This window comes from Squalius cephalus (assembly GCF_949319135.1).
Source record: "Squalius cephalus genome assembly, chromosome: 10".
NCBI classification, from domain to species: Eukaryota; Metazoa; Chordata; class Actinopteri; order Cypriniformes; family Leuciscidae; genus Squalius; species Squalius cephalus.
This window is the reverse complement of record NC_137131.1, coordinates 9,556,738-9,581,116: the sequence shown is the minus strand read 5'-3', so window position 1 is coordinate 9,581,116 and position 24,379 is coordinate 9,556,738. Positions and strand designations below refer to the sequence as shown.

The following is a 24,379-nucleotide window of genomic DNA, read 5'->3' as shown; positions in this document are numbered from 1 at the left end:
AAAAGAAAGTTATTATCATCAACAACATTTCCATAACATTAAGATCAAGGCAGGGGAATTAGAAGATAGCAATCATAAATACCTTAGTACTTTATATCATTAATACGACTCCAGGACATTTATATCACATAATAGATCACACATACAAATCTGAACAGTTAATTTTAAACAATTCCATGAGCAGCAACAATAAAAATTTTACTAAAACTGAGGAGATATTAGTATATATAGGATATATAGTTGTGACCCGCACAGATTTCCCCAAATAAGTGACTCCAGTGTAATTTGTTGTGTAGTTGAAATATCCTCATTTGGCTGCACTGATTTTCTCTGTAACTCTCAGAAATGAATTTCTCAGAATGTCTCTGTTATTCCATCAGGCGGCTGGATTTGTTAGTTTACAGCACTAGGTATGGCTTCCCTAAGGCCCCTTTCCCTTAGGATCCTGGCTAGTCCATTGAGCTTTGTTCACTTGTGTTTTGGTGTGGGTAAATACTGTGTACGTGTGTGTGTGTGTATGTGGTCCTAGTAAAACTCTACATTATGGAGACAAAATGTCTTCACAAGGATGGCAATATCCGAAATCCTTGTCCTTGTGGGGACATTTTTGGGTCCCAATGGAGAAAACAGCTTATAAATCAAACAAAATTAAGTTTTTTTAATGTAAAAATGCAGAAGGTTTTCTGTGAGGTTGTGTTTAAGGGGAAGGGTTAGGGGATGGAATATAGAGTCTGTAGAGAATAAAAATCGTTATGTCTATGGAAAGTCCCCATAAAACATAGAAAGTGTGTGTGTGTGTGTGTATCAGGCTCTGTGCTCAGGGGACAGTGTGACCATTGTAGTGTAAAGCTAGCTCGTCTGAACTCATGTAGAGGATCACTATCAGACAGCTTGTAAGACAACAGCTGCTTCACACACTCACCCACTCACTCACACACACAAGTTGGGTTTTTATGTCTTATGGGGACATTCCACAGACATAAAGACTTTTATACTGTACAAACTATACAAAAAAAGCTGCATTTTCACATTTTCCTCATTGGGAACAAAACATCTCCCCACAAGGACATAGTGTTTTTGGATATTGCCATCTTTCTGGGGACATTTTGTCCCCATAATGTAGGGTTTTACCACACATAAGTACATAAGCTTGCATATATTTGACCTTAAACAATGCATTTACAGCATGCACATCAAAACAGAATGATTTTGTAAAATATTCCCTCTGCAGTAAGCAAATTGACCAAACAGGCCTATTTTTCCTTTTTTTTTTATCTCTCTCTCATATACACAGGCATATCAATGGGGAGCATACATGCTAATTTCACACATGCTAAGAGGTGTTGAGTTTAGCTTTCAGATGCTGTGAATGATATAATTATGAGGTTTGCAGCCTCAACTCATGGAGTGTGTGAGAAGAGGGTATGTGCAGAGAGACTGCATGATAAGGTGCTTATTTACTTTTACATTACGATGACTGTATACCATTGGAATTTCAATGAGAGAAATAAAACATAAACTACACTGATTTAACCCTCATGTTCGGTTAATATAAATACATATACAACTGAAGTATGTGGTTGGAACTTCAATGGGAGAATTCACTAAGAATGAATTGCACCTGCTGATAGCATCATTTGCAGGTGTGTTCTTCGGCACCTGATTCACCAAAGGAATTATGCAAAGGTAACCAACATCTTTGGGAAATTGTCCTGAATGCAGTATGAACAGCACAATTCCCCAGTTTGAAGGTCAGTTGAGAATGAGAAGTTGTGGAGGATGCTGAATCAGCAGTTTAACATGTAAAAAGTGTGTACTATACTGTATGTGCATCTGCGATATTTGCTCAGATATAATGCTCTTCTCCATCATTCGATCATCGGATGAATACTGCTGTCATGATGAATAGAAAATATACTGAAAATAACTTTCTGAAAAGTCTTCGAGAAAAAAAAGAGGGTTAAAGCTTTGATCCTATCTGTCAAATAAGTTTGGATTAGTTGGATTAGAAGAATCTGAAGGAATTTAAGAGGTTCATTTTTTTTAATTAGTTTTATTTTACTTTTGAAGGGTAATGCCATTTTTGTACAAGCTAATATGATTCTTTATGGTCTAAATCAAAAGTTTGTAATATACTTTAATTAAAAATTCTCATTAGTATTGTAAGAAAATACTCATTTTACCCGGTCAAAAACAGCTCTGTTTTCAGCACGCCGTTTAAAGGTGGTATCAGTGATTTCAGGCCCAAAAAAAAATTATCACATTCATCTAATCTTTCCTAACGATCCGCTAGCTGCCCGCCCCATAAGCATGCCGTCAAAAAAACGCGTCTCTGTAGGCAGCCTAGGCTCTGAGACTCTGCACACAAAAACACTTGGTTTCACCAACCACTCAAAACCAAAACAAATAGTTTTCCAACCAATCACCGACAGGGGGAGGGTGTTGTGAGGTTTTGAGCCAGCTTCTTCTTCAGCTCCGACTTCGCGTGCAGCCGTGCACGAGCACAAAACCTCACAACACCCTCCCCCTGTCGGTGATTGGTTGGAAAACTATTTGTTTTGGTTTTGAGTGGTTGGTGAAACCAATTGTTTTTGTGTGCAGATCTCAGAGCCTAGGCTGCCTACAGAGACGCAGTTTTTTGACGGCATGCTTATGGGGCGGGCAGCTAGCGGATCGTTGGGAAAGATTAGATGAATGTAATAAAAAAAAATTGGGCCTGAAATCACTGATACCACCTTTAAGTGCATGTGTCTTTAAATGAAAATGAGCTTTGCTCACCCCGCCCCTCTGTTCTGTGCGTACACCGTAACACAATAACACAATAACCATAACGCGTTGTTCATTATAAACGTGGGATTATGAATTATATTGAGAACGTCATACATAGAAAACATGCCGTAATGTACCCTGAGTGTAAACAGCCGCATTCATCGTGAAGCGTGCAGCAAGCGATTTGCAAAGATTAATATAAATATTAATATAAAGGTTAATAAAACGTTACACTCACTTCTTCTTCTGGAGGTGCAGCAGGAACACGAATAGTTGGTACCGATCCTTTTTTCAGGAGCAGCTTCTTAGCAAAACCAGCTTTATATTGACCTCATTTGTAAAGCAGTCTGGTGTGTGAAATGATTCGTGCAAACCGGAAATCATTGACGTTGATTGTGGGGAATATTCCCTTCGAAAACAAACTCAGCCACTGTCTTAAAAAAAAAAACACTGGATGGATTTTTATCATTTTATGATGGTTGTGTACAGGCACTGCCAACACACATTTCAGTACAATCAACTTGTAAAAGTGCATGTACCATTATATGACTCCTTTAAATTATTATTATTATTTTCACATTAATCATTAGAGACACCAGAACTCTTAAAATTAAGACAGTAAACTGAAGTTTGTGATTTCTGATTTTCGGAAATGTGGTACAGAAAATTTTCATAAACAGCTCTTTTTTAATAAAATTTTAAACAATTTTTACAAAATTTTTTTTATTTATTTTTTTTAACTAGTTTGTCTTAGTGAAACACGACGTTGGAGAAATAAAGTCTATAAATAACCTCAGGGGGGAAATACATTGTAAATTACACTATTTCTTTTCAACTGGACGTGCCATAAACATCAAATGAGAAATCAAGAATGAAGAGCCAAACAACAGTTCAGATATGACCAGCAGGAGCGGCAGTTATTTGGAATTGGAGTGTGTGTGTATCCATATCTCAACAATATATGTGTTCATCTCAGTGAGACACACACCTACTAATTAGGGTCTTCTCCCTACCCTTTGTTTCCATGGAAACTTGCCAGACAAGAATGAAAGGAGGGGGAAGAGAGAGAGAGGGAGTGAGAGAAGTGAGGCTGAAAGGGCCAATCTAGTCTGCTAGGATGGGAGTGGAGTCCCTATGGGAATTCTTGTAAAGCTGGTGTAAATTGGCTATATCTTTTTACGACATACATGCCCTGAACCGCATCTTTTAAGGATTAATACTCGCATCCCTTCGGAAACATAAAGATAATTTGAGACCGCTGTTCTTCACAACAGAGTTTATTTATTGGATGATAAGCTTAAGTAATATCTGACACTATATAGGTAGAGAGAAGTATTGAAAGTGAGATGAGCTTCTATTGATGTCAAACTAGGATTGGGGTGCGGTATAATGTTAAAGTGCTGAAAATGCCCCATATTCGTGAACAGGAATCAGGTCTGGGGCAAATGGCAAAGCACAGTGGACGAAAACAAGGTTGGAGTCAGTATGCAAGCATGTGAGCACTATTGTTGTCATTATTTACTCACTTGCATGTCTCCAAACTTATCTCAACAACTAATCATTTTGACATTGTCTAAATAGTTGCTGATAATATCAATAAAAATAATACTAGGTAAATATTTCCTCAATATTTTACTCATTTGTTTATCAGATAGCAGTTACAAATGTTCAGTTAAAGCTACACTGTGTAGGATTTTCTCCCATCTAGCGGTGAAATTGTTTATGACTACCAACTGAATATTACTTTCTAGCCCCTCCCATTCCGAGGGCGTTTTAACTCCTACGGTGGCCGTATTATTTCAAATCTGCCGGCAGTCACGAGTAATCTCCCCCTCGCATTCGTCACGGTGCCACTCAGTGTCAAAACGCGAAAGGCGAAGCTTGAATTTCCAGGTATGTCCCTCTTTGGCTAATGTATTTTCAAGATGGAGGCGCAACATGGCTTCCGCCATTCGAGCGACTCGCTCGTATGTATTCTAAATGGCAGATTCTACGCTTACGAGAATACTTGATTAGTTGGTAGAAGTAATTACACATTAATGAGCACATATGATTTTGAAAGAACAAAGTGTTTTTTGCTAAGAATCAACTTAAAAAATTACACAGTGTAGCTTTAAAATATTGAAGAAACTGGCTTTTCTTGTGACCACCCCAGCTAACAGGAAATGTTCTCAGAAGTTCCCTAACATTCTGGCAAGGTTCTCTCAAAGTTATGAAAAAAACATTCTTCCAGTAACATTAATAGAATGTAGAATTATATGGTCTTTAATAATGTTCTCACAACGTTAACAAAAATTTATTTTGAATTCATCGTTCGTGGAATGTGTTTTCTAAAACATTTTTGTTGATTATTCGTCAGAACGTTTCAGAGAACATTCAAAAGTTTCAAAACGTTTGCGTAACCAAAAGAAAGAAAAATGGACGTTTTGAACGTTTAGAAAAATAATGAACTATCCCTTTAAGAAGGTAAATTAGATCGATTTTGATTTAATGTTGACTTTAAGCTGTTTAGTGTATCTCCACTTACTGAGATGTCTGCATATTTACACTAGACTCGAGATATGCCACTTCGTTGTAACCGCCGTGTAACTGTGCTGAAGTGGAATATAACATTTACATTTATTCAAATTATGTAAATACTTGGCAATTAAAGACCCATAAATTTGCCTGAATATCCAGTCCAATTTTCCTCCCGTCTCGCTCTCTCTCTCTTCTCTCCACTCCTTCTCCACTATCGCTTGTATCTTCCGCTTCACCAGATGGCCTCTTCAATTTGATTCCACTGCTTTTGCCACTCTTCAAGACTTCTCCAGCCACGCAGTGTGAAGAAGCAGGGGAACTGAGAGATGCTGGCTGAGCGCGGAGGGAGAGACAGAACGCAAATAAGAGAGAGGAAGGAATGAGCAACATTAAAGAGGAGGAGGAGGAGTTGTGCAAACCCTAACAAAGTGTTAATCCATTTCAGTATTTTCAATTTCATGCTGACAAAAAGAGCAGCATGAATATGGTAATAGCACATCTAGGAGAGAGGTCATGTTTATGTAACCGCAGGGCAGACGGAGGAAAAGGTAAGAGAGGGATTCCATACAAGTGCTCTTCTGCACTGAATAGAGAGGAGAAACTATGAAAATGAATTTTCAGATGACAAAAAAAGGAAATTTCCAGGGTTTAAATCGATCCAAGAATCATGTTCTGATGCGACCAACCTGTTGCTTTATTTAAAGTAGCCCACATCACTCAACAGTTAAACCGCAATCACAGCAGTCGAATTCTGAACACTCAATTTTAAATTCCATTTTCCACAGCTAGCCATGCGATAAATGCACATTACACACTTGCAAGCAAACGACAGCTTCTCGGTCCCCGTTACGTTTGGGCCGTGGCTGTGCCAAGTCCACCCTGGCAGTGATGAAGCTGAAAACAATAAACGGACAGAATTACAACTTCAATTTCTGCTAATCACTGGATTGCAGTACCTTTTTCGACAAGCTGACAAATGCCTTTTTAATTTGGAGCTCCAAATCACAAATCCAATTCGAACAACTCTGAGTGTGAGTAACGCCACAACCCAGCAGGCACGTTATTTGATAATCATCCAAAGAGTCGGTGGCTGCAGTCCAAATGAGGTTTTGAACACCTTACTCAGGGCCCTTTGAGCGGCCACATCATCAACCATTTGAAGGGGAATTGCAATCAAGTGTGTACAACAGCTTACTCCAAGGGGACAAAACGACTGTTAGAGAACACTTTCTGGAAATGAGACCAGGAAACAATCCAATGATTATCTTCACAGATTACTCGATTGCGAAATATGTCTACTTCAAAAGCCCTAAATGAAATCATTCATTTTTATTAAAGTCAGCATGAAACGGAAGTTGCGATAGTTTTTGCGATTGCTTTCTAGAACAAGAAAAAAATGTAGGCCGGGACAGTCATCATTGATGTTCCAAAACTGTATGAGTTTCTTTGTTCCGCTGAACACAAAAGAAGATATTTTAAAGAATGTTAGTAATCAAACAGTTGACGGCACCCATTGAACTCCATAGTAGGAAAAATAAACACTAGGGAACTCAATGGCAATACCATCAACTGTCTAGTTATCAGCATTTTTTTAACAGAAGAAATGAACTCATACAGGTTTGAAACAACTTGAGGGTGAGTAAGTGATTTTTGGGTAAACAGTAAACTAACCCTTTAAGTTCACAAAATGACCTGAATCGGTCAAGCTGGAATCAATTGTTGGTAACAACTCATTTACCCAGTCCCTTAGTCGGATATTACTTTCAGAGTCCATGGCAACCAAAAGCCTATGAGATTGCGAGTATTTGTTGATAATTGGAGACAAAAAAAGAAGGCTACTTCAGCAATAGTAATAATAAAAGCCAAGCAAGTGCAAGTAGTAACAAATAAAAACACTAAACCTATATTACTCTATTACTCTAGTAAATGTTTGTTTGTTTTTTAAGCTGAGTATAAGATGCTTGAAGGGATTGTTCACCCAAAAATTCAAATGGTGCAATTTGCTGCAAAATCTTTTACTCATCCTCGTGCTTCCAAACCTGCGACTTTACTTTCTGCTGCTCAACAAAAAAGAAGATATTTTAAAAAGAAATGTCCCCTTTCTAAATGTCAGTGGAGTCCAACTGTTCAAAATATCTTCTTTTGTGTTCTGCAGGAAAAAAAAAGAAGACTAAGGAACGACACGAGGGTGAGTAAATAATGACAGAACTTTCACTTTTGGGTGAACTATGCTTATAAACTGAACTTTACTGTTAGATTTGGCTGTTTGAATGAGAAGATGTTTTAAAGGAAAACACAGTTAAAATACTTCCAAATAGGCCCTTTATCATCTTAACTTAATGCCACCATGAAAAAGGACTTTACAGGGATGCACTGCAACTTGATCTGATTTATGGTATCTGACAATATAACAATAAAACAAAATACTCATTACAGTTCTCCTTTAAAGCTTAAGAAGGTGCATTTTAGATTATAAGAGAATGATCCTGACTTTTTCACATGGGGTACTTATTATCAGATCACAGTAAGAGACAAATAAAATTTAAATAATACCCATCCAGTACAGCATGAAGGAGACAGGAAACAGCAATTAAAATGCTGCCAATCAAATTCCCCACACACACCGAACTACAGTGAATTCAACAGCAGAAAAGATGAAGAGATTTCTCGGTCGCAAAAAGGGATTTTCACTCAAATGTTCAGCTTGTATATGCAATATATGCTTCACTCTTCATCACTTTCTCTAATTATTGTCTGTAGTGTCTTTTACAAATGCAAGGAGGACTTAAGGAAATCTTCTCCTCTGCATTCTATATGGTCTCTCCTTTTCCTCTCTGAACTTGTACATTATTCATGTCCCAGTCACTGGAGACCTGTGAGATGCTGCATACAGGGTTTCCCTTTTGCCTTTAAATACTTTAATGCAACCCTAATACATCACATTATGTATTTATCTGACACATACTCCCGGGAGTGTGAGTGAACTCACATATGATTCTTTCTCCCTCTTGGAAAAAGTACACAGCATAGACCCACTGTGATTAAAAACCAATCCATGCCTACATTTAGTTCTAAGCATTCGCATTTGTTTTAGTTTTCCTCCCTTTCTATTAGAAGCACACACAAATATGCACACACGTTCCCTATTGCACGGATGCACAAAAGACACACAGATCCTCCTGTCTCTGTGCACGAGTCTCTCCTGGGATCTGCATGGTCACAGAGATTCTCTGGAAGTCTTTTACCAGATGCTTGACAAGAAACACACACCATCTGCTATCAAATGTGTCTGATGCATTCCAGAGGATCTTAGCATTACCTCAGACAGCCATAGTGAAAATGAAGACATTATTCACACTTTTACCGCAAAGTGTTCAGTTGATGTTCACAAAGTGGTGACAAAAAGCTAGTATAAAGCTCTATGGTGTAAATGCCATTGCACAGGGCAAATATCATTGATTCAACATTGAATCAGCGTTGAATCAATGGTCTTTGCTATTTGTGGTAAGTTAAACACCACAAGAATGCACAATTTACCATACTGTGAAGAAGAAGTGGGTTATATTCATCATTCAGTTCTCACTTTGTCCATAAAGTTTAGCATAATAAAACCAAACTTTATTATGCTATTAAGTGATAAGAGTGAATTAATTTACCCCCTTTCATTCAACAATCATTTAATCTGTTAATCATGTGGTAGATTAATAAAATGATGAGTGATTATCCAAGACATGATAAGATAGATATCTATTTAATGAAAACACTCGCTAAATTGATATGCCCATTGTCTTCTTGAGAAATCAGGACCAAGAGAGTCAATGCAAAATGTATTATCTATAGCTTTACTTAAAAGCAGGGTAGGGGATTTGTTATGCTGGATGAAAGTCTCTTCACATCCTGATAGCAATCACTAAGTTAAGTGGTCTAAATGTATATATCGTCTGTGGAACGCGTAGGACCATAAAATGTTCGTCCAATCATTGCATTCGGTCTGAATGCAATCATTCGATAGCCTATCTGCCTGTCAACATATGTATTTCCATACCTCTGCGCACCTGCTCACACAGACATCTCACGTCATCAGTGTGTTTCATGCTGTGCAGAGTTAGACAGACGCCAGTCACAGAGCACCGCAAGCGAAACCCGTGGCGTTATACTCGAAGTGGTTTGTGACCCGAATTTATGTATTTCAATGGCAACACTATCAATGCCGGAATGAATCTGCAGCAGTCAGGTGGAACAGGTCAATGCTCTTTAAGTTGTTTATGTTCATAATTATTGTAATGTTATGTGCTTTAAGATATGACCGCCGTCTCTCGTCGTGACGCTTTGCTCCCTGCTGTACGCGTTCATGTGTTTCGGAGGAGGCATGGTTTTGGAGACGCTCTGAAGGGAGGGTGGGATCTTATGCTAGCTTTCAAATGTTGTTTATATACTTAAGGCAACTGAAGCATTACTATACCATCATAGAATGTTTATTAATAAACATTTGAGTGATTCTAAGAACATAAAGTTGAGTTACTGAGTTCAAAAGGAAAAAAAGCTAATTGGCTCTAAACATCCATATACAAAATCTTTTTGCTTTTTGTTTCACACTTTCTCTAATTACTATCTGTAGTGTCTTTTACAAACACAGGACATAAGGAAAGCGTATTCTCTACATTCTTCTATATAGTCTCTCCCCCATCCTCATGTTGTTTCAGATCACTACAAAACATTACTCATCTTGATTTATGTTCCACAGATGAAAGAATAGAGGTTTGGAACGACATGAGGAAGAGGGAGACCATGCCAACTCCACGCAGAAAGGTCTCCCAACTCAGCTAGGACTCGAACCAGGAACCTTCTTGGTGTGAGGTGACTGTACTCACACTTAGCCACTGTGACACCCTACTTTACACCTCCATTACTTTTACTATCTTTGTTGATGTAACCTATCAATCACTCTCACAGCAGATTAATCTCACAAGCGGTTAATCTATTTCCAGCCAAAGACACTTGTCAGCATCTGTGACTTATCCCACCACCGTAAATTCTTCTTGTCGTCCAGTCGAAAAAGCCATTAGATGAACTCTGTGTTAGCAATTCTCACTTTTATTGTGGATCAATTTTCAGTGTGGTTGTGTTACTTGCAGATAAGGAGGCACTTACATGCAATTGTGGTGATAACGCAGCTTTGCCGTGCTCACAGAGGCATCTCCACTTTGCTGGATCACTGAGACCTGAAGAATTGACTTTTATTTATCTCTTTCTCACTCACTTTTACACTTTGCTGGATCACTGAGACCTGAAGAATTGACCTTTATTTATATCTTTCTCACTCTCTTTTACACTATTTCTCTTTTATATATAGCCTATGTGCAGACACGTTAAATACTGTAGTATTGATTAGGCTATAATAACAAATAACATATGCACTTATTCGACTGATTCATAACGGTTATTGATTCACTAAATAGAACCGACTCAAAAGAGTCATTCGATCGAGAATCGGACTATCTCTACGTATTTCAGTTCGCATCGACAAAACAATTCACGCTCGAGAACCGTTAACGGAATCGAACGTCATAAAAATCTTTCGGTTTTGGAACCCTTTTCATTCCAACCTTTCTGAGCAGAGACTTGCGTGCTGGAGAGATTCTTGACTCTCGCGCAAGTCTTCACAGCAGTGGATAGGCTATAAGAGCATGTCCGGCACGAGCTTGAATTATTTAAACTAGCCAGCCTAACGGTTGTTCGCCTCTGTTTGAGTTTCTGTTATTTTTAAACCACAGCTTGTTTTGGGATGCCCTCCCTGCTCGCCAAAAGCCAAACACATATAGTGGTCGTCGTTACATGTATTCATTTCCGTCTTGATTGTATTTAGTGCCTTATTTCTTAACACAAAAATGGGCGAAAACATCGATGATTATGACATCATGTAATTTTAGGAGACAGCAGACGTGGGCAAACCTGCACATTGTGATAGAAGGCTAGCCTAGATACAACCATGCATGATTTTGAACGTTTCAGAGAGGCAACGATCAAAACCAAGGGCATTCATAAACAAACACCATTATTACCGTGGTTCGAGAGCAATAAGGTTAAACTTGAATGGTTAAAAAACACCAGGGACATAGCCACTTTTCTAACAGTTAGGCTACCACTCACTCATCTGGGTTAAAAGCAACAATCACAACACTGTAAAAACTCTAAAGAAACAAACATTTTTTTTTACAGAAAAACCCTTTTAATTGGTACCCATACAACAGCAAAACGATATAATATGAATCCGAATAGATATTTTACTTTAAAATGTTATGAAAACTGTTTTTAGAAGCAAGAAGTATGAATTAGCCTATATTTACGGACAAAATGTAAGGTAAAACTTATAGCCCATAGCCTTCTTATAGGCTATTTCTAAAATGATATATCATGTAAATAATAAGAAAATGTTTACATTTACAGTGTATGTATACACACTTGTATACTTTATTATGTTGGTCAATGTCTTAATTCTAAATCAAATGTAATTTAAGCTATTTTTATTTTTATAAAGCAACATGTTAGACATGTCTAAATATGTAATAGGCTACTTCATAATAAGTATCTCTACGTTTCAGGGTGGTGTGAATAATCGACAAGCTTTGAAATTTAGCCTTTAATAAAAATTTGTCACGCAAACAGCGTCAACAAACTTGTGATATGTTAATCTGAATCTATCCACTGCTTTTTTCACTTCGCGAAACTGTTGAACATACCGCAACAAACCACATTTTATACAAATAAAGTTAGACTGGTTACATGCTTTCCATACATTCACAGTCAGAGAAATGGGTTTAGAGACACACCCCGGAGCGGGAGTGTTTTGCTATTCAAAGCAATATGTGATGAGATGTTACCTGTGCGATTGTTTATCTGATCTGACGCTTGCTTTTATTGCCTTCTTGAAAACGTCTGAAACCTAAATCCTTATGCAAATGCAAAACCAATGCAACACATTTTAATTTAAAAGGATATTTATTTTTAATATTAGCCTATTATTGGTATTTCTTGATTGAGTCAGGTGTCAAAATGCAATGCATGTTTTAACCAACTGTTAGCAACGCTAAGTTTATTCCTGTCTGCATTGGTCGTACTGTCCGATTTCCTGAAATCACATAAGACACATTGATTTCAACAGATTAGATTCAGATGATAACAGTCTTACCTGACCTGTCCAGTTCAACTCTGATCGACAGATTCCAAGCGGATCTACTTGAAGACATCCGGTTATAAGTCCGTGTATTTTCTTCGTATCCTTGGTGACAGTTTCGTATTGCTCTAATGTTGCATTTAAAATATATGGCTGAATTCCAGCACTGGAATCCAGATTTTATTCAGCGGGTGAAGTTTGCGTTGAGCGCGCGCCTCGGAGACGCTGTGCGCGCGTGGAACTGTCCGTGGTACTGAAAAGGCGTCGCGCGCGTCATTGGATTCCTTGAGAATTTTTGCCCCCCTCGACTGAATTACCCCAAAACGCAAAAGAATACTCGTTTCACTATGCACAAACACTTTTTAATACTAAATTTTACTGAGTGTTAAAGAAATACATTTGAGAGTCACAGCTTAACCTTTTTATGCGCAAGTTGACTCCAAGAGAGCGTGTGCTCTGATATAAGAATAGATTTGCACTGATTTGATGTCTAACCCTGAAACTATGAATTGAAAATATCGACTGGATTTCTTCAACTGAAAAATATCATGAAGTGGGCATGTAGTCTATGCTACTGTAGATGCGTTTCCAATCTAGTGACCACTGGCAGATAAACATCCACAACAGCATTTCTAACCGGTAACAGAAACGATCACTGACCGCATATGATAAACTACCAAGACAACTATGCTGACAACAACTTCACTCAATCTGCTCTAACTGCTCCGTCCGCGAGACACGGAATATGTAAATGCCCCAAAACACGTCAGCTGGTGTCGATTTTGTTTAATTGGCCAAGCACCAGTCTGTGACGGCGATATATTAAGGTTGGCTTGCCAGCATCACACATCATGGGATCAATGTCCCGTTTCAGGTCGATGGACAAGTTTCAACATGACACGAGTGGGCGCGCGAGGGCACGAGCTCCCGTGAGGATGCTCTCAAACCGAACATTGCGTGTCGACCTCTTACCAATCGAGCCAGTCACATCCCATCCTTGCCAAATATAACTTGAGAGAGCATGCTTGTAAAATCAGTTGGTTGTTGACCGCCAGCAACGTCCAGAAAATTATATTTAAAAAAAAAAAGACTTACAGATGGCATATTCCTTGGAGAATCCTAAAACACTGCATTGTAAGTGACAGAGTTAGTAAATAATAAATTGACATACAAAAGAACACGCTGCGTGCATCCCATCAGAGAGAAAAGTCAGAGAGATTTTAAGAGCTTTTTCGCTTGTAAAAAGATAGTTAAAACACCTAAAATGCACCTAAAATAACACTCGTGATGATTTACTCACCATCATGTCATTCCGAACCACTATACATTACTTTCTTCTGTGGAACTCAAAAGGAGATGTCAGGCAGAAATGACTGACAGCCTCAGTCACCATTTACTTACATGGCATCTTTATTCATACAATGAGAGTGAACAGTGACTGAAACTGTCAATTTACCTGACATCTAATATTCCATGGAAAATAGACAGGGACTGAGTGAACTTTTGAATTTAAAAACTAGCCAAAATCTAATTTAGCAATATCACACCAGTAACAGTGCTATTGGAATATATGCACAAATGTGATTCAGCCTCAGGTGATCACAGCTGGGTTATTAGTAACACATATTGCAAGTGTGTTTCTGTTTCTGACACAATATGGCCACCTATTGGGTTTCTTGTTGGTCCACCAATGAAAATAGTTCAAAAAGATCATAACTCAAATGTTCCTCCTTTTTCTGTGCTTCACTAAGCTCACAGAAATCCACAAAGTGTTCGGGAAATGGAGAACTTGCCGGAGCTTTTGGATGCATCACTTGTATTGATCTGTATTGTCAATGGCAAATCCCTCACATCTCATCCAATCATAAGTTCAAAGTAACTTGATATGACAGAAGAGAATACTTACACAGAAAGGATTCCTGAGGCTTAAAATAGTTAATAAGACAGTATTCTCTTTAGCATCAGGAACACTATAGCAACAGAAAAACAACTTCTTCTTTTTTTTTAAGAAATTGATTCAGCAAGGACACTTTTTTTTTTTTTTTTTTTTTTTTAAATGTGACAGTAAAGACATTTATAGTGTTATAAAAGATTTCTTTTTCAAATAAATGCAGTTCTTTTGAACTTTCTATTAATCAAAGAATATTGAATAAAATAGTCTTGCTCGAAAGTTTACATAAACTTTGCAAACTGCAAAATGTTAATTATTTTAACAAAATAAAGAGGGATCATACCAAATGTATGTTATTTTTTATTTAGTACTGTCCTGAATAAGATATTTTACATAAAAGATGTTTGTATGTAGTCCACAAGACAAAATAAAAAAGCGGAATTTATAAAAAAGTTTACATACCCTTGATTCTTATACTGTGTCATTACCTGGACTGGATTACCATTTTTGTGTGTGTGTGTGTGTGTGTGTGTGTGTGTGTGTGTTTTTGTGATGGTTGTTCTTGAGTCCCTTGTTTGTTCTGAGCAGTTAAACTGCCCAATGTTCTTTAGGTCCTGCAAATTCTTCAGTTTTCCAGCATCTTTTGCACATTTGAACCCTTTCCAGCAGTGACTGCATGATTTTAAGATCAATCTTTTCACACTGAGGACAATTGAGGGACTCAATCACACCTATTGAAAAAAGGTTGATAAACTATCAAACATTCACTGATGCTCCAGAAGGAAAGACGATGCATTAATAGCCGGGGGTGAAAACTTTTGAACAGGATGAACAGGACAGAAAAAAATCTGATCAACCCCAAACTTTTGAATGGTAGTGTGTATATTTTTTTTATTTATTTTTTTTTTTTATTTTTTTACTAAAAAGGTTGCAATAGTTGTTAGAAAAAAAAAAATCCACTTTAGATATTATACTAACTATCTGTCAACTAACTCTCATTAATTTGCAACTACATGACAACTAACTCTCAGAGGATAAGTAGACTGTTAGTTTAGGGTCAGGGTTAGTATAATAAGTTGACATGTACTTGCAAAGTTACTTATAGTCAGTCGAATGTCTGTTGGGGGACCATCAAAATAGAGTGTTAGCAGATAATAAGCAGACAGTCAACTAATACTCTGAGAGATAGTTGACATGGCTGGTCCATCCTTTTTTTTTTTTTTTTTTAATTGTCAGAAACAAAATTTATGACAGTAGTTATCCGATTTCATTGGTGATGTAACGTGTTATCCACTGAAGGTGAGAAGAGTTGAACCAATGTGCAGTTTATTTAAATTAACAGATGCAAATAATAAGAACCAGAGAGTGACTTGACTTGACTTGACATAAACCTGACCATAAACCATTAAAACAAAGACTCACCAACAGTGGGTTACATTTAACAAAGCTAGACAAGGCACATGACAGGTATCACATGAGGGGTACAGGGTTGTGACAAATATCAAAATAAAAGACAGGAAGGCATTAACATAACCAAAACACCTCATGGTGGCGCACTGGGAACCGTGAAGCAAAGGCGAATCTGGACCATGGAGCAGAGGACGAGACTATGGATGATCAGGTAGACCTGGACTGTGGAGCAAAGGATCATGGAGCGAAGGACTACATCATGGAGGATCAGTTGGTCGTTCACGGGCAGTGGAGATGGGAACCACCAGAGAAGCGCTGGTGGATCAGAAACCTAGGCAGTCCTTCTGGCCGAGACATGGGACACAGACAGTTCCTAAGCAGCCTTCGTGGCCGTCTCATGGGGCATAGAGAGTTCATGAATGGCCTTCGTGGCCGTGATGTGACAGGAAGAGAGTTCACAATGTGGACGCCACAGTCTCTGGAGGAGCTGTAGCAGTCGCTGTCTCGGAGGGATGGGATGTGGCCCACACACACATGATGACGGTGGGCACTACCGGAAGCATTGCGGATAATGGGATGACATCCGGGACCACCGGATTTGGACTTGGAACTACCAGACTTGACCTGCTCACCGCTCGCACGGACCTTAGTTGTGGATCCATAACACTGGCGGTTAGTCTCATCCGCCCTGAGATCCGTCACGACCCAAGCTCTGCATCTGCTGGACAAAAAAAAAAACCACCAAAAAATCTCCAGGGGTGACCTGAGCGACCATGATGTGAGGGGACTCTGGCGTGAAAGCCATGATGTGACAAGACTTTAGTGTGGTGTCCATGACGTGACGAGACTCTAGTGTGGTGTCCATGACGCGACTAGACTCTTGTGTGGTGTCCATGACGTGACGAGACTCTAGTGTGGTGTCCATGACGCGACTAGACTCTAGTGTGGTGTCCATGACATGACGAGACTCTAGTGTGGTGTCCATGACGCAACGAGACTCTAGTGTGGTGTGCATGAAATGATAAGACTCTAGTGTGGTGTGCATGAAGTGATAAGACTCTAGTGTGGTGTGCATGAAGTGATAAGACTCTAGTGTGGTGTCCATGACGTGACGAGACTCTAGTGTGGTGTCCATGAAGTGATAAGACTCTAGTGTGGTGTCCATGACGTGACGAGACTCTAGTGTGGTGTCCATGACGCAACGAGACTCTAGTGTGGTGTGCATGAAGTGATAAGACTCTAGTGTGGTGTGCATGAAGTGATAAGACTCTAGTGTGGTGTGCATGAAGTGATAAGACTCTAGTGTGGTGTGCATGAAGTGATAAGACTCTAGTGTGGTGTCCACACTAGACTCTAGTGTGGTGTCCATGACGTGACGAGACTCTAGTGTGGTGTCCATGACGTGACAAGACTCTGGCATGGCGAGTGCTGTGAAATTTCAGGGTTCCTCGCGCACAATTCCAATAGTTAATAAGGAACCACTCAGCAACAAGGCAAAGTTCAAATAGTCAGGGAGGGTCCCTGGAATGTCGCTTTCCGATCAGATAGTTAAAAAAGTCACATTTAATAATGCTGTGCCCTTTAGCACAACATTATTAAAATCCACCACATTACACCCGAGAGGTGTTTAAAAGATGGCCGCCGAGTGAAATGACTTGCCTGAAAGGGACTTTGATGTAGTTGCAAAGTTACTTTTAAAGAAAGTGGTAAAGAAAGAGAAAATATACTGATATACTTGAATATCTTCTGTATACTTAATCTATCTTTTTTGTACTGATTTCCTCTTTTCTAAAAAACAACTACAACAACAAAAACAACAACAGATCAATTACATACATACCAGTCAAATTAAACACACTCCAATCACTAATAAAAACATGCACTTTATTATTCTCACTCTTTTTCAGTTTTTTCCTACAGCAACAGACAACATTTGGAATGAATTATTCATGTTTTGAAGCAAACGCTACTGAATACATCATCTGTAGAACATGTTAATGAAATAAAATGTCTGATTAAGCTTCATTTAGTTGCGTTAACAATGTCACCTCATTTTCAGAATGTGCCTCATTTACTTGCTGCCTGAATGTAGTTCATGATTACCGTGGGAAGACAATAGAGGAAGCAACATATACAATTTGTTTTCATAGAAATAAATACAAAGCCAAAGAATAATGTGCATTTCATTAAGTCATTAATAAAAGGTTCTGAAAGGGATAATTGCTTGTTTGCTGATAACAAAGAAGGAACTTTTCGGATATTTAAGGATGTTAATTTCAAAGACTTATGAAGAAAAGAAAAACAGCCTTTGATGATTTCAAAGACACTGACAAACTTTCTTCCTCTCACACATGCACCCACACTCACATATGCGCTCATCATTCACCCACATTCCCTCTAATCCGCTTTATCCCTCACTCCTCCCTGTTCCCGATTGTTTCTCCCACCATCACAGGCTTCTGCTGTCCATTATGGTCTTCCTCCTCTGCTTCGTTTTTCTTCTCCTCTTTCTCCTCTTCCATTTCCATGTCCAGCTCTTCAAAGGAAGAGCCACTGCCTACAGACTCGCTGGACCCCTTGGCCCCTTGGTCCCCATCCTCGCTGGGATCCTCTTCCTCACCCAGGCCAGGCTGAGAGCTCTCCAGCAATGGGGCAGAGGCCTCCACCACATCCCTGCTCTCTTCAACCACTTCCTGGAACACTGAGCTTGACTTCTGCTCCAGCTCACCTGGAACATAAAGTATATTTAACAGTTTAATCAATTAACATTAACAGTTTTAAATATGTAATGGCTGTGGTCCCACCGGTGGGCCGGTGACAATAAAGAGTCACAAACTACCTTGTAACCAATCACGTCAACATACCAGCATATCATTAACTATCCTCTGAAGCAGGGAAGTCTCAAGAGAAGCCAGGTTATACCGGTATATTTTTCTGTTGATATGACAAAAACCGGGTACATTTAGCAATATAGCAGGTGAATTATGTATATTACGATGTTATGATGAAATATATGCCTTTCTCCACTGACGTTCTATGATGTTCAAAGCGTTTCTAAGGATACTGATTTTTTGAAGGCAGACTGAGATGGCGAACGCGAACACGGTTTGTGTAACATTAGCAACACATTATTAGCTGTTTTATAACGTAGTCAAGCCAAAGGCTAATCATATTAATTACCGTTGTATGTCCGATGTTGTAGAAAGCGATACATAAAACGCATTAGTATTCTGATACATCGTCTTCTTCTGAATCAGTTTCTGGTTCAAACATATATGGCAGAATTTAACCAGTATTTCCACTTGTCATTGTGAAGCATTTAACTACAGTAAAATTGAGCGAGTGGATCTCTGAGCTGGTGTGTGTGAGTAGAGCCGGGGCTAATTTACATATTCATGGCTCCGCGTATACTAAAGGGAGCAAGGGTGTAGAATTACATTGAATCTATATTAAGGCATGAAAAAAACATGTAAATATGCCATTTTGGAGATCAAAGATAAGTTTTAAGGGATACAAATATGCATTGACTAGGGGGACTTTGATACCATTAGGAACTATTCTGAGTGAATATACTGTACACTATCATTAAAAATAAGCTGAGTTGAAGAACTTGAATTATAAAAAAAAAAAAAAAAAAATTGTAGTTTAAAGTCTTGCTGTTTTCACTGATAGCCTTTGGGGATCCTTTAATGGCATTTCAGCATCAGAGGGTTACAGTCATTTACTAACAGCAGTATAATTGCAAGAAGCTGTGCTGTTATCGTGACACACACCAGGTGAGAGTTATAATTGCCAAAACGCTAAATATGAGCTAAAACAATCCCCAAAGGCTGCGTTTGTGCCAAATAAAAAAATAATACCTCCAAAGAGATTTCAAATATTTAACTCAGAATTAAAGGTTAGAAGTTGGTAAACAGCTGCGATTCTCTTGGCTAAAAAAAGGAATTCCTTAAAGAGGAAATGCAGCTTTATGAATCGAGTTTAGTGGTTACTATACAAACATGCTAAACACGGCAAAGACTCAAAGCAAATGTGCTTTTTACTATGGCCGTATATTGATTAGATTTAAAAAATCGAATTACTTACACAAAATGCTAATTTATTGGATCAATAGTTAATTGCTTAATAGCAATTAAGATAATTCAAATACACTACGTTATTGTGGCAGACAAGTAAAGCATTGAAAAGGCATTACAAAGCAGCTTTACAAGTCAATAGATTGATTATTTGCATATAATTTAACATAAGCCTAATCACAGATCGATATCTTTTTGTAAATCGAGTAAGGAGCTTTTGGTTGAAAACGGGAAGAAGGGTAACTTGAAAAAATGGACAGAAGAATAATTAAATGGCATTGAGTCTGAAAAAAAAAATCATTTGGGCAAAAGGTCGTGATCTCTTTGTAAGGTGCAATTTAAGAGGGTCATGACTGGAATCTCTTGCTGAAACTAAATGCTTAAACTGAACAAATAAAGTGACTGAATAACAATGAGGATGGATATGGATGGAAAGAAGAAGGAAGAGAGAATCTACACTGAGAGTCTTATACCAGCTATTTGAATAAAAACTTCCCATTCTGCCTAATTTCTTTTAATACAGCATGTGAATTTAACCTCTCGTCCCTCCCTGCCAGCATTATTTTAGATGGATAGAAATGATCCCTCTATCATCTCCATCTCAACATATTAGATTTGGCATCTCAATTAAGCACCAGCTCTCTGCTAATTGTGGAGATTCACACAGGCAGAAAAGAGGAGCAATGAGGGGAAGACCTTTTCAAACCTCATTAGGTGCCACAACACACCTTATATTTGCCCACCACAGAAATGTCTCCTCCCTAAGCTGCATGAATGGCCACAATATCAATCAATAATGTATGTTGGAACATGGAATATTTTATCTAGGATTATTTTAAAATGATAAAAAAAATTAAAATGAAAATTAAAATATATATTAAATCTATAAATAGAGGAGAGCCTTCACTGCTTCATAACTGATTGGTTATCAAGGCACACGTGATCCAAGTTAGCTGTTAGTTACACTTTCTCCAATGGAAGAAAGAAAACCAGGCTTATTACATCAGAGATGGCAAAGAGAACAGTGGCACGCCGCCAGTTTCAGTGAAATATTCATTCCAGTGTCAGTTTAGCTTTAAAACACGAGCTCTGTCCCATTCTGTCATTGTTTCTGTGTGATACAGACTGAACGGAATGTCAAAACATGCCACCGCTGTATGGCAAGATGATATGCAAACTGTGTTTCTCGACTGGATAAAAAAAAATAGAGTTCTGTCATGACAACTCTCGGAAACATTGGCATGGTAATGAATACCATGTACTGCCAATGCATTCACAGACATGCTGCTGCTGCACATGTAGCATAAATGAATTAACAGTAGCAGATCTATACAGGTGGTGCTGGGGAAGGTGGAGGGTTTCTGCACACTGCTAACAGCAACACTACCAGTATTTGAATGTTGAGCTGGTGTAACAGCAGCCAATCAGCTATGTAGATAATGATGTGATCGCTACTAAATCACTACCAGCCTGCGCCATCTAGAGTGTCATGCCAGAACTAGGTCATTTTATGACAATCATCCTTCAATCTGATGGTTTACTTATCTGGATATAGCAAATGAAGACAAAATAAACACATTAAACAAGATAAATGTATCTACTGACATACCTAATTAATATATAAGCCCTAATATGCAAGCAATATATAAGTATAAAACCAAATGATGCTTAATCGGGAACTGTTACCCAAACTGTTCATTTAAAACCTACTCGTTCTTGTCCAAATCACCACAGCTAATTATAACCTCTCAGTTGGAGTATGTGAGAAACCTTTTAACAACCCAAAAGGGCACTGCTAAGATTAGACTGGGCTTTCCGGTCCTGGTGAATGTGCCTGTACTTGTCCTTCAAATTGTGCACAGTGTACCCTTGGTGCTCTTGAGCACTGTGACACTGGAATTAGCTCTGTTCACAGCTTGGATGACACCCTCTAAAAGATCATTGGCACATCGGAGAATGGTCACTTGAGAGTACAATGTGATGATCAGAGGGTCCCTAATTCACCAGCTCTATCCATTTTTCCTAATCACTTTCCTGTCCATAATAACTCACCTTATAGTCATTATCGGGTTCAGTTCTAGACAGATCTCGGCCTGCCTGAGTCGCAGAGTGTCAGACCACAGGAGATTAAGCATATTTGATTTCATGTTTTTATGTATTTAATGTATTTTATATACTGCACACACATAAAAATATCAAATAAAATATATCTTTATTAATTACTTATTCAATGTATATGTGAAGGGCCTCTCAAATTTCATTCCACCACTGTATATCACTGAACAAAAGAGAAACAGTTTTGGCACTAACACAGGTCAAATATTTGATATGTGAGAAAGACCTTCCAGTTGTAAAAATTGCTTCCAGACTCTCCAAACGGTTTGAAATCTCAACAAAGCTGAAGCATATCTTACCTCGGAAAGCCTCTTAAATCGCATTTGCCTGAATTAGTTTCTAAATTGGGTCCAGTGGGATTGCTACCGGAGCTTCAGGATTTTTGTTCAGTAAAATGTTTTTAGACAAAAGGGATTTTGAAAGCGGAAAGGACTACGTAATTATAGGTACAGCAAAAGAGAGTGTGAGTGAGAATGAGTATAATAAAACCATATACATTACATTTAATATGCAATAATCAATATATGTGTGTGTGTGTGTGTGTGTGTGTGTGTGTGTGTGTGTGTGTGTGTGTGTGTGTGTGTGTGTGTGTGTGTGTGTGTGTGTGTGTGTGTGTGTGTATGTGTGTGTCTTTGCAATTGTACTGCTTATGTGTGTGGTATAAACAAAGGTCACTGCACATTCACATTGAACTCCAATGAGTGTCCAATGGGCTTGATATACCTACACTGAAATCCAAGCTCTGATGGAGGCATTTCTCAGTGTGTAAATCTAAGGTTCAGTGGTTCAAGTTAAAGCAGCAAGTTAAGAAATGAAAGAGATGGTAGAAAAGGAATGGATGGAAAGAAAGACAAAGGGTGGAAGAGAGACGTTCTGAACTGCCCTGAATCCCCCAAATGAAGGAGTTTGATTCACAACCTGCACTTGTCAGATCCAGCTGAGCAGCTGTGATTGAACGGCCTTTAATTAAGAGAGCTGCAGGCGCATACACACACACACACACACTGAGCTTAGCTGTTGTCCCGCTGGAGTAATGACTCTGTTTAGCTGTGCAGAGCAGAAAACAGCCCTTGGACTTTAGCATCAATCTTCACAGCCATTTGTTTTACTGACCACAGATTGAACTGTGGACAACTACTGCTGTGACTGAGCTGCACGCATTCATTTTTCTCAGTTTCACAGAGCTCACAGCAGAGACATAATATGGCAGATAAGGTGCGACTACTGTGCAATTTCTCTGGAATAAATGCACATGATGAATGAGTCCTTATGAACACATTCAAGCAAGCGCTCACATGTTGTTTTAATGTTCCTGGCAGGTTCTGAGAGATTTATAACATCTGAAATGAGGGTAATGGTATGGGATCCCAAGCAGGGGTAACATGGCAACATCATGACCCATATGTCTGTATCCATGCATGTAAGACACAACTACTATTAATTAACTAACACACAAAAACCTTAATACTTGAAATTCATTCGCTGGGTATCCAAAAAAAGGATTACACACCGAGATTCTAGCAATCTTCTTTTTATTACAAGTGCAAAAAAGAAATGCACATGATGAATGAGTCCTTATAAACACATTCATGCAAGAACTCATAATCAGTATAGTTACACAACTAAAATAGTTACTCAACTCGGCGTGTAATCCTTTTTTGGATACGCAGCGAATGAATTTCAAGTATTGAGTTTTTTTTACTCTTTTTGGAAGGATCTTATTGTATCTTGAAATCGTTAAATCTGGACTTTTTTTTTTTTTTAGATTTGTGGCCGAACAGGCAGTGCATTTTAGAATTTATTTCTGAGTTGTTATTGTTTTGTTCGAAATATAAATTTCATCTCATTTCACAACAAATATGAATGTTGTTCATGCTTATTAAAAATAGCAGATGAGTCATGAAGGAACCAGATTCGTTAAGTGGAATTGGCTTTGGAGCCAGAACAGTTCAATTCTTTTCATTCTAAGTTGATGAGCATAGTAACATACCCGCCCCTGACTCTGTGACATCAGCGTCTTTATGCTCCACTGTTTCCTCCACGTCATCAGATGTATTCTTCTCAAGAAGTTCAGGCACGCAGAAGTCTGTCGGATTCTCTAGTGGACACATGTAATGGATCAGATCTCCTTTGCATATCTCCAGGAATGGGTACGCATTTAGACTCCTTTCCTACAGGGGAAAAAAAAGTTGATTTAATAAAGCTGCATACTAACATATAAACAACTCATGCATATATGATTCGGTCCTGTGCAGTGCTAAAACCACAAGGGAACACTGCTTCAAAACAATAATAAAAAGAACATCAATGTTCCATGCGAGAAAGAAAATCACATGGGTTTGAATGGCAGGATGAGTGAATAACGAAAGAACTGTCAGTTATGTGTCAACTATTCCTTTTAAAGTTCCTTTTAAATCTATTTGG

The 24,379-nt window shown here is 38.4% G+C and overlaps 2 protein-coding genes across 2 annotated transcripts in view; both read right to left on the bottom strand.

Annotated features, from left to right (window-relative positions):
* grm2a (glutamate receptor, metabotropic 2a) overlaps positions 1-13,181 on the bottom strand; it is a 46,422-nt gene extending 33,241 nt beyond the window's left edge. Inside the window, exon 1 of the mRNA XM_079884571.1 lies at positions 12,479-13,181. The gene's annotated coding sequence lies outside the window, so the exon portion shown is untranslated. The remainder of the gene's footprint in view (positions 1-12,478) is intronic.
* Positions 13,182-17,273: 4,092 nt separating this feature from the next.
* The window catches only part of tex264a (testis expressed 264, ER-phagy receptor a), a 61,422-nt gene continuing 54,316 nt past the window's right edge, over positions 17,274-24,379 (bottom strand). Inside the window, exons 3-4 of the mRNA XM_079884650.1 lie at positions 23,946-24,126; positions 17,274-18,492 (exon numbers count right to left, since the gene is read on the bottom strand). Coding sequence (XP_079740776.1) covers positions 18,179-18,492; positions 23,946-24,126 — 495 coding nt within the window. The 3' untranslated portion in view covers positions 17,274-18,178. The remainder of the gene's footprint in view (positions 18,493-23,945; positions 24,127-24,379) is intronic.